The 13,569-nt window shown below is 44.5% G+C and overlaps 1 protein-coding gene across 1 annotated transcript in view; it reads right to left on the minus strand.

The window, feature by feature from the left end:
- Window positions 1-13,569, minus strand: part of Mip (Myoinhibiting peptide precursor) — a 581,927-nt gene that overhangs the window by 98,697 nt on the left and 469,661 nt on the right. Inside the window, exon 4 of the mRNA XM_077664070.1 lies at window positions 2,809-2,946. Within this exon, the coding sequence (XP_077520196.1) occupies window positions 2,824-2,946 (123 nt within the window). The 3' untranslated portion in view covers window positions 2,809-2,823. The remainder of the gene's footprint in view (window positions 1-2,808; window positions 2,947-13,569) is intronic.

Genomic DNA, 13,569 nt, shown 5'->3' on the forward strand with positions numbered 1-13,569 from the left:
TGTTATAGCCTTCCAAAACGAGTGCGGAATTTCCGCCGATGCCTTCCTAGAATTGTTATCGTTTTATCTTTGTTCGACTTTTGTAGAATGGAATGGGGATATGTACATTCAGAAGGACGGGATATGTATTGGTTCGTGCCTAGCCCCGGTTCTTAGCGATATGTTTTTGGCCTTGCGTGACAAAACACTGCAAGATCGTTTGGAAGGGTTCTGTGTGTGCCGCATTTTTAGATTTGTTGACGATTACTTTGTGTTAGTACAGAATGACAACCTCAGTTTTGAGCAGCAGTTCTCAAATATTCATTCAGTATTCACAGAGTGTCTTAAACCAATGGTTTTAACACATGAAACCCCACTTAATGATTCTATCAGGTTCTTAGATCTCGCCCTTCATTTCACTCCGTCCCATGTGTGTTGGTCGTACGAGCCTCCGGCAAAAAAAACCCATCCTGCCATATGCATCAGCCCATTCGAAACTTGTAAAAAGGGCCATTATTCATTCTGTTTTTAATAATGTTTTAAAGAAGAGTTGCCAGCATAGTATGGAACTAAGCTTTGCGAAACAAGTTGATCGCCTTACGATGGCTGGTTATCCGTCCGATGTACTAGTGTCAGTGGCAGAAAAGCAGCTAAAAAACCTGAGACCTCGCCACACTAGAGAACCGGTTAGGCAAAGGGAAAGAAGAAAGGTTGTTGTTTTGCCTTATATCCATCAGGTGTCGCACAACCTCCGAAAAATTGGAAGTAGGGCAGGCGTTGACTTAGTATTTTCAGCGCCGGAAAAGCTTTCCAGCTTGTGCAAAAACTGCCCGACTAACGAAACGCGCAGGTGTAAAGTTAAGCACGGGATCATTTTGTCCCTTGTAAAGAAGGTGTGGTGTATTCACTGCCCATGTCCTGTGGGAAAAAATATATCGGGCAGACTGGCCGCTGTCTCAACAAAAGGCTAAAAGAGCACAGTGACAATATCGCACGTGTGGCTACTTCAGGCCACGTAGCCAAACATTGCAGGGACTGCAGCGCAGAAGATGACAGCGAGGATAAATGTGAACCGATGTACAGGCAATGCAGTGTCATAGGGAAACACCGAGACACACTAACAAGAGAAATAATAGAAGCTGCTATGATTATAAGACTGCAGGACGAGTGCATAAGCGCACCATCCGTGGCATTGTCCCAGAAAGAGATGAAATATCTAGAATGTGAAATCTAACACGTGCCGGATAACCGCCGTTCTTGTACCCTTGCGCATGCCTACAGCTATCCTTGTATGTTTTCTTTTCCTGTTTTGGTCACCAGGTGGTATAAAAAACCCTACTGGTCTCGAATAAAACTTAGTTGACAGTCAGCGCTGTTGTGTCCCCTTCTTGTTCTGTGCCGTATTTGCGCTGTAATAATGAAAGAGGTACTAAATGTGAGCGAGAAATTATGTAATCGCGTAACAGGCAGACGAGCATTGACTACTGGTTAATGTCGCAGGGGATATATAGCAAACTCGCAATAATGGAAATAGACTAAGAGGGCATGTAGAACCTCGGAAGTGATCACAAGCGTATAATTCTACAGTTGGGAGCCCTGATCAAAAGAGAAATGCAGGTAACACAAAAAGGGAACGCAAATTTAAACGGCGAACAAATATTGCTAACAGTAGCAGGCGTTGAGGAAGAAATACAGAAGCGCTCCATGAAAAAGTGGGATTATAAACAGAACAGCTTATTTGTACAGAAACTAAACGAGTAAAAGCGGCAAACAGCTGGAAAGGAAAGAGAACGCCATGGAGCTGGTGAAATAAGAAAATTCACGACACAGGTGCAAAGGGTGAACTTGATATAACATATTGTACCACGCCTGCATAACAGGACACCTGCAGGTTTTCGTTTACTAATCGCAATATGAGTCCGGAGCCATAACCTCTTGTGACCTGGAATGAGAAATTTGTGCGCTACACTACACAATAAAAAAACAGGCACAGAAGCCTGAAAAGCAGCTTTAGTGCCGTGAAATGCTCTTTCTCACGAACTTAATTTTGGAACCTTTGCTGCTGCTTGTTGGTTGTGGCAGAAGTCTTATCGTGCGCCTCCTTCTCTTCAGGAGGGAGGAACGCGTTTCACGGTGCTGTTAAGCAACGTAAGTGCATGCAGTGTATTTTAATTGCGGTAAGGCACTTTCAATTTTCGAAATCGTCAAAAAACACGCACATAAAGGCATACCTGATAGATGAATGCTCCGATTCTTCTTTGCGCTTCAAAAATTCTACTATTTCCTATATATCAGACATTTGCTAGCAAACAATTCTCAGTCATGTTTAGGGATGCTGTTTCCTGAGCGTCCTTAGTAAATCGGAGACAATTTCTTTCGGGTTCCCAAGAGGATTTTGCCAAGAATTTCACAGTTTGGTCACCCTCAAAGCCTCCCGCACTCGAAGATATGATTTGCTTGCGATGCGAGATGCGACCGGACTTTTCTCGAAAATGGCAGTCGCGCGCAGAAGCTTCAACTTTATTTCAGATTACTGTGGCTGCTTTGACACCTTACCTCGATGGGTCCATGCCAGCTTAAATTGAGCGCGCCCGACAGCGGCAGTGATTCTGTTCGACGACCGCCAAGCAGGCTTGTTGCTATCGCCGCCGCCGAGTCATTCTGTCCTTTGTGTGCCTTATAAACAGTTTCTTCCGGAACCCATTTTTGTTGACTTTCTCTGAGCCGTCTCCACTAAATGACAGTATGTATAGAGCATGGCTTGCCCTCGACGGACACTGCTACAGCGAAGGCCACAATAAGCGAGCAGCGTGCTCTAGCAGGGCTCACCTCTGGCTGCTGAGCTCAGCCCCAGTATCCGCTCAGGTCGTTCCAGTGGTTCTCGCGCAGAGCGGCTGGTCCCGCGGCCCGGGCGCTGATACCATGACCCGCACCTTCACCGGACTCCCCGGCACGGAGCAGCAGGGCCTGCGCAGAATACCACGCCTCGGATTGAAGAACTTGACTGACAAAGCAACGTGCCAACGGTCAGAGGCAGGACGCTTGGAATGCGTTTAGCACCTGTTCTCGATCGGCCGACAAAGGCGTAATAGACCGTACGCCGCGGACAAACAGAGGCTGAAGATCAGGAAGTCCACGTATCCAAAATGTTTCCAAATCTTCCTTCAGTGCATACCAAGCGAAAGAAGAAAAACTCTTAGGTCATCCCCAAGAAGTATTTGAGCCAGCGGCATCGCAAACAAAGCGGCTTCCTTTATCGATTGCTCAGAACACTCGGTCATAGACGGCACTTATTGCAGTCAGATAATGTTTTATGAACACAAACTATTTCCAAAAGGCTAAGATAGCAGCGTCACTCATCTCAAAATAAAATACGCCTAAGTGACCAGGTACCAGAAGGGATGCAGGCTGGCATTGTCACCAAGACGGAGTGCCACTCCAGTGAGAAGTCACTCTACTGCTGGCTGAATTGAGATTTTGCAAAAACAGCACTTTCACAATGTCGGTCCATCGAACGAGTTCTTCATAGGCTGTGTAGTTCAATGAGAAAGAGCATAACTAGAAGTGCATCAGAAAATCGCAGTGCAGTAAGTTAGCACAGAATAGAAGGAGTAAAATTAATCCGCCTCTTTAATGCCCACACACACCCACTGCCGGGCAAAGACCTCTACCATGTTTCTTCAATCAATCCGGTCCTTTGCCAGGTGCGGCCATTTTATCCCCGCAAACTTCTTAACCTCGTTCAGCAAACCACCTAACTTTGTGCCACTTCCTGCCACGCCTGTCTTCTCTTGGAATCCACTCCGTTAACCTTAAGGACCAGCGGCTATCTTGCCTTCGCATCACATGCCCTGCCCAAGCCCATTTCTTCATCTTAATTTCGACTAGCATGTCATTAACCCGCGTTTGTTCCCTCGCCCACTCTCTACTTACGGTTTTTTACCGTTACACCTATCAATTCTCTTTCCATAGCTCGCTGTGTTACCCTTAACCTGAGCAGAACCTCTTTCGTTAGCCTCCACGTTTCTGCCCCGTAGGTGAGTACTGGTAAGATGCAGTTGTTGTAGTTCCTCATGAGGAATATTTATTTATTTATTTAAAACATACTGCAGTCATTGAAGACCAAGCAGGAAGGGCAATATAGGTCACAAAAAATGCAATTCAGCGCCACCATTGCGAAGCAATCACTAAATATAAAACGAACAGGGTGCAGTGCAAACACATGATATAAAGTAGAAAAGGAGAAAATGAATCGGCAACCATTAAAAAAAATATTATCTGAGAGAACCTCCCATATGCGCTCCACCCCAATCTTATTCTAGTTAATTCCCTCTCATGATGCGGATCAGCGGTCACTACCCGCCCATAGCGGACGTATTCCCATAACACTTACAGCGCCTCGCTACCAAATGTGAATATCTGTTCCTTTGCTACACAGTAGAACGTTACTTTCGTTTGATGCATGTTAATTTTTAGACCAACTGTGCTGCTGCTCTACCTGTCTAATTGATTGATCATGCTTTGCAGTTTTTTTTATTAACATACCCTAAAGCCCCTTTTCAGGCATTACATAGGGAACGGGGGGGGGGGGGGGAGGGGGGTGTACCGTTACAAATAAACAATACTCCACACTTAAAAGAACGTCTTGCTGGGCAAGTTGGTACATCTTTGGATTACAGGCGCGAAAACAGACAGACCACAAGGTAGATACACGGGACGGAGCGCCACTCACAACTGATTTATTTGAAGGCACGACAAACATATATATACCAGCTGACACGCAAGGAATACTATCATGTTCCAATCTGATATGACAGCGAACGCGTGAAAAAATCGTTCTCTGCCCTATACAACAATATGGACGTGTCGCTGACGCACATGCTTCTTTTCTTAGCAATAAAGAATGCTTCGATTAATTCCCTGGCTTTTGTGTCTTTACTTCTTGATAAAATTCGCACACCAGAAAAACATGGCTCACAAGAGCGTGACGGGCAAGACCTTATATGCTTAGCCAAATTTGCCCCTTCCTTGTTTTTCTCCACATTTCTTTCATGTTCCCTGATTCGCTCATTAACGCAGCGTCCAGTTTGCCCTATATAGGAGCGGCCGCACGAGAGGGGGATTTCATAGACCACACCTTCGGTGCACTTCATGAACGATCGCCCATGTTTGGTGCCACACCCTCTCTCACCATTTCGTTCTCTTTCAATGCGAGAACAAAGGCTTCCGAGCTTTTTTGGGGCTGAAAAGACAAGCGGCACACCATGCCTGCTCGCGACCTTTTTCAAATTGTGGGATAACTTGTGGGATAACTCCACACATAGTTCTACAAGCAACAAAAATCGAGAACAACAGGCAGAATCGAAAAAAAAAACTACAGAAAATTCGAAGTTGAGCATATGCAGGAATCGAGGCTTCCTAATCAAAATTTATTCGTAAAACAAACACTTTAGTTTTTGCACAAAGGCGTCATGACTTAAGGTGAAGACAGTATCACCTGCTAACTTGTTCCAGTGATGAACGGGAAGAAACAAAGGTGAATGACTAAAGAGGTAGGTACATGCAAACATGGGTTCGATTTTGAGAGCATGATCTAAGCACGGAAAGATACGGTGGGCGGATCTAATATAGTATGAAGCGAATGAAGAGTGACTATGATACACTCTGTGAAAGTGTGATAATAGTGCTAGTATTCTTCTATTTTTGAGTGATGATAGCATTAGCGACGCTAAGATTGCCATTATGCTGGAATGACGTGAATAGCTCTTAGTTATAAATCTCGCTGCTTTATTTTGTATTGGCTGCAGTTTTTGAGTTAAGTACAATTGATGCGGGTTCGAAATTAAGGATGCGTATTCTATTTTTGAGCGGATGAGGGCAGTGTAAGCTAAATGTTTGGTGGCAGGATCAGCTTGGTGCAAGTGCTCCAGAGATCATTTCCTGAGTGACTTAGCAAGGCAATGTCATCAGCGAATCGCAGACTACTTAGGTACTCTCCATACCTCTTGTCCTCAACTATTCCTAATACAGGCCTCGGAATGCGTCCTGTAAACAGGCGATGAATAGCATTGTCTAGATCGTGTCTCCCTACCTGACACCCTTTCTTATATATCTTCCAGTATTTTCACACAAATCTCTTCTACACCCCGATTCCACAATGTCTGCATGACTGATGAGGTTTCCACTGAGTCAAATGTTTTGCAGAAATCAATGAAGACTACGTATAAAGGTTGGTTTCATTCTCCGCATTTCTCTCTCTTTATTGATACTGCGAATATGATGTATTGTCGAGCATCCTTTACGAAAGCCTGTCTGATTGTTTGGCTGATTGAAACCTAAGGTTGCCCTGACCCTATTAGCGATTGCTTTAGTGCATACCTTGTAGGCAATGAACAGTAAGGTGATCGGTCTATAATTTTTCATGTCCTTGACGTCTCCTCTTTTATAAATTAAGATAATGTTAGACTAATTCCAAGCTATTGCGACACTCGAGGTCATAAGGCATTGTATATAAAAAGTGCCTAGTTTTCTAAACAATCTCCCTCCGTCCTTCAACAGATCTACCGTTGCCTGATCCTCACCAGCGGCTTTCCCCCCTCTTCATTGCTTCTAAGGCTTTCTTTACTTCCTCATTAGTTAGCGGTGGGGTGCCCCATTGCCGTGAGCTATTGTATCTCTCGTTAACATTGTAATTACATTGGTTACTGCGTGGATTAGTGTCGAATTCTTCGGCTACTTTCACTATCTTATCCATGTTTCTTATGACGTTGCCCTGTTATTCTTTTAACGCATTTCTTCGTCCTGTGTACTTTGCACTGAAAAAAATGTATGCTATGTATCAAGAGCAAGGAGCCCGTCTTTTGACTTTAACAAGCATACATCTGGTTTTTACCTATGACTGGTTTTATATTCACTGCTTTTATCCTACCCTACGTTTTTGAGAGCAGGCTCGATACTCGCCATATTAAACTTTCCTGTGTCGGCTGCCTTGCGGTTATTTATTAACTTTTATAGCCCTGAAAATTCTATACTGCAAGTAGGGTTCGACGCTTTCGTCTTAATTATACCTATCCTCTCCTGAGATAGCTTGCCGGTATCCTGTCGAGCCATCCTTCCGCCTACTTCCACTGCTCACTCCGTAATGATAGCTATGAAATTAACGAACCGTTCTTTGAACACTAAGATCGTCTTCCTCAGTCAAAGTCATTTATCTGTTCTGCAGCCATGTCCTGAATTTCTCTTCTTTCCCTTTTTCCGCTAACTGTTTAACGGGCTACCGCTTCACTAGCTTCATCTGTTCCCACCTCAATTCTAAGCTAATTCGAGACCTTAAAAATAAAAATTGGTTCTTGAGGAAAGGAAACTATTCAGTAACCGTGTCTCATATCTCGGCGGGCACCCGAATCGCGCCGTAAGGGAAGGAATAAAGGAGAGAGTGAAAGAAGAAACGAAGGAAGAGGTGCCGTAGTGGAGGGCTCCGGAATAATTTAGACCACCTGTGGTTCGTCAACGTGGACTGACATCGCACAGCACACGGTCGCCTTTTGCGTTTCGCCTCCATTCACACGCGGCCGCCGTGGTCGGGTTCGAACAAAAATAGGTTAACGTCATCAAGTGGGCTTACCATACTGTGGTCGCTACAACGCACTTTTACCGAGGACCTAACCTTGCCGACCCCTGCTACGCTTACCTTCTCTTGGAGTCCACCCCGTTACCGTTAAGGAGCAGCGGTTATCTTGCCTTCGCATCACATGCCCTGACCAAGCCCATTTCTTCTTGATTTGACTAGGATGTCATTAATCCGTGGTTGTTCCCTCACCCACTCTGCCCGCTTCCGGTCTCTTAACGTTACCCGATTCAGTAGAGTGGAGGCTTGGGATAGTCGGTACACGATTGTAGGAAGAAAATCAGCGCAAAGGACGGGGACACAGAACAGGTGCACAAGACGACGCTGGACTTCTTTTATTTCAGTAACGGTCACACTTATACCCTTCAGTACAAACTGCGCTTGCGCACACATGACAAATTTACAAGAAAAGGTAGATTGCAGCATCACAGACAATCATTGTGCAACACGTTTACGTTAATGGGATCAAAAATCTCATTTCCTTATCGAATAGGCTCACTGTCGTGTCACACATACTATATCTATAAGATATGGTATGCCTCTAGAATTTCGCGTTGGCTCTGAGTTGGCTCTGATGGTTTTCTGTGATGCTGCAATCTACCTATTCTTGTAAATTTGTCATATGTGCGAAAGCGTGGCTTGATACTGAAGGGTATAGTTGTGACCGTTACTGAAATAAAGCAGTCGATAGTCCAGCGCCGTCTTGTGTTCTTGTTCGGTGCCTCCGTGCTGTCTTTGTGCTGGTTTTCTTTCTACACTACACCTATCATTTTTCTTTTCATGGCGCGCTGTGTTGTCCTTAACTTAAGCTGAACCCCTTTCGTCAGCCTCCACGTTTCTGCCCCGTAGGTGAGTACCGGTAAGGTACAGCCGTTGTACACTTTTCTCTTGAGGGATATTGGTAAACTGCTAATCATGATCTGAGAGAACCTGCCATAGGCGCACCACGTCATTTTTGTCCTTCTAGTTATTTCCCTCTCATGATCAGGATCAGCTGTCACTACCTGCCCTAAGTAGACGCGTTCCTTTACCACTTTCAGCACCCCACTGCCAATTGTGAACTGCTGTTCGCTTGCTAGGTTGTTGAACACTACTTTCGTTTTCTGCATGTTAACTTTTAGACCCACCCTTCTGCTCTGCCTGTCTAACTCATTGATCATGATTTGCAGCTCACCTCCTGAGTGACTGAGCAAGGCAATGTGATCAGCGAATCGAAAATTATTGAGGTATTCTCCATTAACGCCTTTTCCCAACGGTTCCCAATTTGGGCCTAGGAATATCGTGTCTCCTTGCCTGACGCTCTTCTGTATTGAAATTTCATTGCTGACTTTATCGAGGACTATGGTGGCTGTGCAGTTGCGACATATCTTTTCCAGTATTTTGACATACGGCTCTTCTACACCCTGATTATGCAATACCTGTATGACAGCTGAGGTTTCCACTGAGTCAAATGTTTTGCAGTAATCAATGAAGACTACGTGTAAAGGTTGGTTATATTCTGCGCGTTTTTCTATCTCGTGTTTGGTGGTGTGAATATGATCTTTTGTGGAATATTCTTTACGAAAGCCTGCCTGATCATTTGGTTGATTAAAGTCTAAGGTTGCCATTACTATATTAGCGATTACCTTAGTAAATAGGTTTTAGGAAACGGATAGCAACCTGAGCGGTCTGCAATTTTTCAAGTCCTTGACGTCTCCGTTCTTAAAAGAATAATATTTGCGCTCTTCCAAGCTAATGATATGATCGAGGTCATAAGACATTGCGTTTACAGGGTGGCTAGTTTTTATAGCATGATCTCCCCTGCATCCTTCAACAGGTCTGCTGTTACCTGATCCTCACCAGCTGATTTTCCTCTTTCCATTTCTCCTAACGCTTTCTTATTTCCTCTTTCTTTACTGGCTGGATGACGCACCACTGTGTGCTACTGTCTCTCTCATCAACGTTCTGATTGCACTGCCTACTGTGCATATTTGTGTAGAACTCTTCAGCTACTTTATTTTATCCATATTGCTAGTCTCTGCTCGTCTCTTAACGCATACATCTGGTCTTTACATATGCCTAGTTCCCTCTTCACCGCTTTTAGGCTACCTCCGTTCCTTAGAGCATGCTCGATTCTCTCCATGTTAAACTTCCGTATGTCGGCTACCTTGCGCTTATTTATTAACTTCGATACGTCTGCTAGTTCTATTCTGTTGGTAGGGTTGGACGCCCTCATGCTTTGGCGAGGGCTTAGTATGAAGTCTATTCTATTTTTAATCTTACCATTTGGGAAAATCTCACTCTCGCTCTTGTTTCCGGAAGAAGGTGTTCATGATTCTTAAATTATTTCCCTCGTCGAACTCTATTAATAAGTCCCCCCTGATATTCCTGGAGCCTATGCCATAGTCAACGCCTACTGCCTTGTCTCCGGTCTTCTTCATGCCTACCTTCGTATTGAAGTCGCCACTTAGTACAATGTAATAATAATAATAATAATAATAATAATAATAATAATAATAATAATAATAATAATAATAATAATAATAATAATAATAATAATAATAATAATAATAATAATAATAATAATAATAATCAGCTTGTCATAGAGTGAGTGAGTGAATGCTACAGGTGGATTAGCCTTCCGTATTCTGTCGGCAATTGCTCCACCGTAGCGTCACTTCTATGTTAATAATGTCCTGAAGCCTGTCGGATCTACCCCGCTATGCGAATTGCCACTTACAACAGCATATATTCCACTCCCGCAGTCACCATCTATGCACACATTCACTCCACACAGTCCTCACCCCAGTCCACTCTAGAAGTCACCATCTATGCACATATTCACTCACAGTAGAACATAGTCCATTGCAGTGCCACACACATTCACTCACAGTATAGCATAGTCCACTCCAGAAGACACCATCTACGCACACATTCAATCAAGTAGACCATAGTCCGTTCCTGTTGTCACTATTTAGAAACAAGATCAGTGTCTTGCAGAAATGTTAGAAGGTGTGCAGCCTCCCTTCTGCATGTATGGTTTCCAGTCGGGTAGACAATGCCCTAAACTGTACTGTGAAGGGTTCCTGCCTTCTTGAAAGAAGCGAACATCACATACCTTTCCTCGTTGTACTCTGGGCAGTACTTAATATAATTTTCGATATTCCCGCACACACCACATAAAGAACATAGCCGAGACGATGCCATGCCTGTCTTATGCATCCAGGCAGGAGTGCGAGCAGAGGCCGTGCGAATTCGATGTAGTAGAGCAGCCTCGGATGTTCTCAGTCCCTTGGTCACACATGGCTTGTGTTGCGCACTCCACAGGGTACTAAAATGATCGAGCATCATTTGTCTGTAGAAACGTTTTCCATCTTGAGGTACTTTTTTTGATGGATTCCTTGACAGAGCTTTATGGGCGAGACAGTTTGCCACCTCATTGCCTCTGACTCCTATGTGAGAGGGCACCCATTGGAAATATAAAGTCTTTGCTCTGCAGATTCTGAACCAAGCGTAGAGAGCTTATAAACAAGGCATGAGTAGGGGATCCGCGCTCTACCCTCTGAAGGTCAGATTTTTAATAAGTATGATGGCAACAGTTTAAGCCGGACAAGACCCTAACTTCCGTAAATCCGCCTCAGTAGCAACACTTTCGGCCGTCTCGGTGGATACGACAGTAGTAAAGCGTACAAACCAATTACAGTTCAAAGAAGTAATGTAAAAAGCCGCTGCGTTAGCTTGTTTGACCTTGTCCGCAGAACCATCCGTGAAAATTTGAAGATGGCGGGCACAATTTGTTTCCAAATGTTCAAGTAGGAGCGAACACGTTGCTGCCTAAGGAGAGCTGCGCTTTGCGCTCACATGAGGAATTGTGACCTTACGGTCGAGGATCGGAGAAGACCAGGAGGGTTTCAACCGTTTCCTTTGCCTTCGGACATTAAGGCCTAAAGAACTAAGAGTATTAAGTGCCAAGTATGCTTTCGACTCATATCTCTTACAGAGCGGCTGGAGAAAGGATCGCCCAGCTACCGTCTCGTTAAGGCGGCCAAGATGCAGCAGTAGTCTCTGAGAAGCGACAAGGCTAAGAGGTTTCGATATTGACTCATGAAGTACTGCCTTGTTCGCAGCCGCCTGAGGAACTCCAATGGCTCTTAGGCCCTTTCTGTGGACAACTTCGAGACGTTCAAGCTGTGATACCGAGGGGGAAATTAAAGGTAATTGATACATTATGCTGACTACATTATGCTGACCACCAGCACTTCATTAACTTTGATCATTAAAGAAGGATGGTTTCCCCATTGCTCACTTGGAGTTCTACGAATCACATTGAGACGCGAAGATAGAGATGAAACAATCGCGTCGACAGCTTTTCGCCACTATAGACGGGGGTCAATAATGACGCCAAGGAAACGCGTGTGGATGAATTGGCGGATGTACGAGTGACCAAGGTCCATCTTAAACCGCGCTTGACGTCGTCCTACACCTGGAAACAGAACAAAGCCGGATTTTTCCACTCACAGAGACAATTCCATACCTTGAAGGTAGGCTTATGCCAAAAGTAGAGCCTGCCGAGCTATCAGGGCTAATCGCTTGTGTTGGTAGCCAGTAATCCAAACACAGATGTCGTCAGCATATATTGACATACGCACTTGCCTGCAACTTTTTTTCAATGAATCGGGAAGGCCAGCCATTGCGACGTTAAAGAGCGTGGGGGCAAGAACACTTCCTTGAGGCACACCTCGTGATAGAACCCTTTTGGTGCTTAAGGTACTCCCTAACCGTACACGAAACGCACGATCACTTATAAACTTGTAATCAATCTTAACATACGGCCCTGTATGCTCTTGCTTTGCAAACTGTTCAGAATTGAACTCTGAAGCATTTTAGAAGAACTTCTTGTTGGGCTAGTTGGTGCATTGCTTTGAAGAACTACGTTGCGCATTCAAAAGAGACAAACACAGGAAAGAGATAAGAAGACGGAAAGAGCGCAAAATTGAAGCATGTTGTCATAAGCATTTGCAACGTTAAGAAAAATGGCTAAGCTGGAAAGGCCGAAATCTCTCTTGTGTTCAATGTGACAGCGCTTGTCTTGCCTTTGTCCCGCCTTTGTTGCGCTGTTCTCCCACCATCAGTGAAGATTTCTCCCCTAGCACGCGACTCGCCCGTAAACGCCTCATTGAATTCGCAAAAGCTGACCACATTTCCTATTAGCTCCACCACAACAGGCTAGTCTCTAATTGTAAAACTTACATCTTTGACCACACGGCTGAGAAAGTGTTCGAACCTAAGTCATAGCAGCTGCCAATTACCCTCAGAAGTAATGTACGGTCCAAAAACGATCATCTGTCGCTTTTTTACACTAACATTCGCAGTATAATACCCAAGCGTGATTCCTTATGTAGTCTAATCAGCTCATCATCCAGGAACGTTGTTGTGCTAGCCGAAAATGTCTAAATCTATCAATCTCAGATTCCTGATTCCGAAATCCTGCCCAAAATTTCCCGACTTTGATATATTCCGGAAAGGCAGACCTGACGGCTGCCGTGGCGGCGGCGTTCTTATCGCTGCCAAATGCATCCTAAATTGTTCCATTGTTAACGTAGCACCCTCATTGGAAATGATTTGGGAGTACTGTCATGCTTCATCTCCTCGTGTACTCATTGGTATATGCTATCGACCGCCTGATATGGACAGTTCATTCGTAATGGTCTTTCATGACACGCTCGATTCGCTAATCTCGTCTTACCCACGCACCCCCATTTTGCTTTTCGGCGATTTCAACTTTCCGTCCATATATTGGAATGATATGTTCCACACGACACAAAAAGTCAGGCGTCTAGTGAATTCCTAAGCACATGCTTAACTATCGGCCTGTCTCACATTGTTTCTGAACCCACCCGCACGACTGACCATACATCAAATATTCTTGACCTTATTTTGACTACTCACCCTGACGAACTCTGTGCTCCTTCGTACGTTACAGG

This window comes from Amblyomma americanum, chromosome 4 (assembly GCF_052857255.1).
Source record: "Amblyomma americanum isolate KBUSLIRL-KWMA chromosome 4, ASM5285725v1, whole genome shotgun sequence".
NCBI classification, from domain to species: Eukaryota; Metazoa; Arthropoda; class Arachnida; order Ixodida; family Ixodidae; genus Amblyomma; species Amblyomma americanum.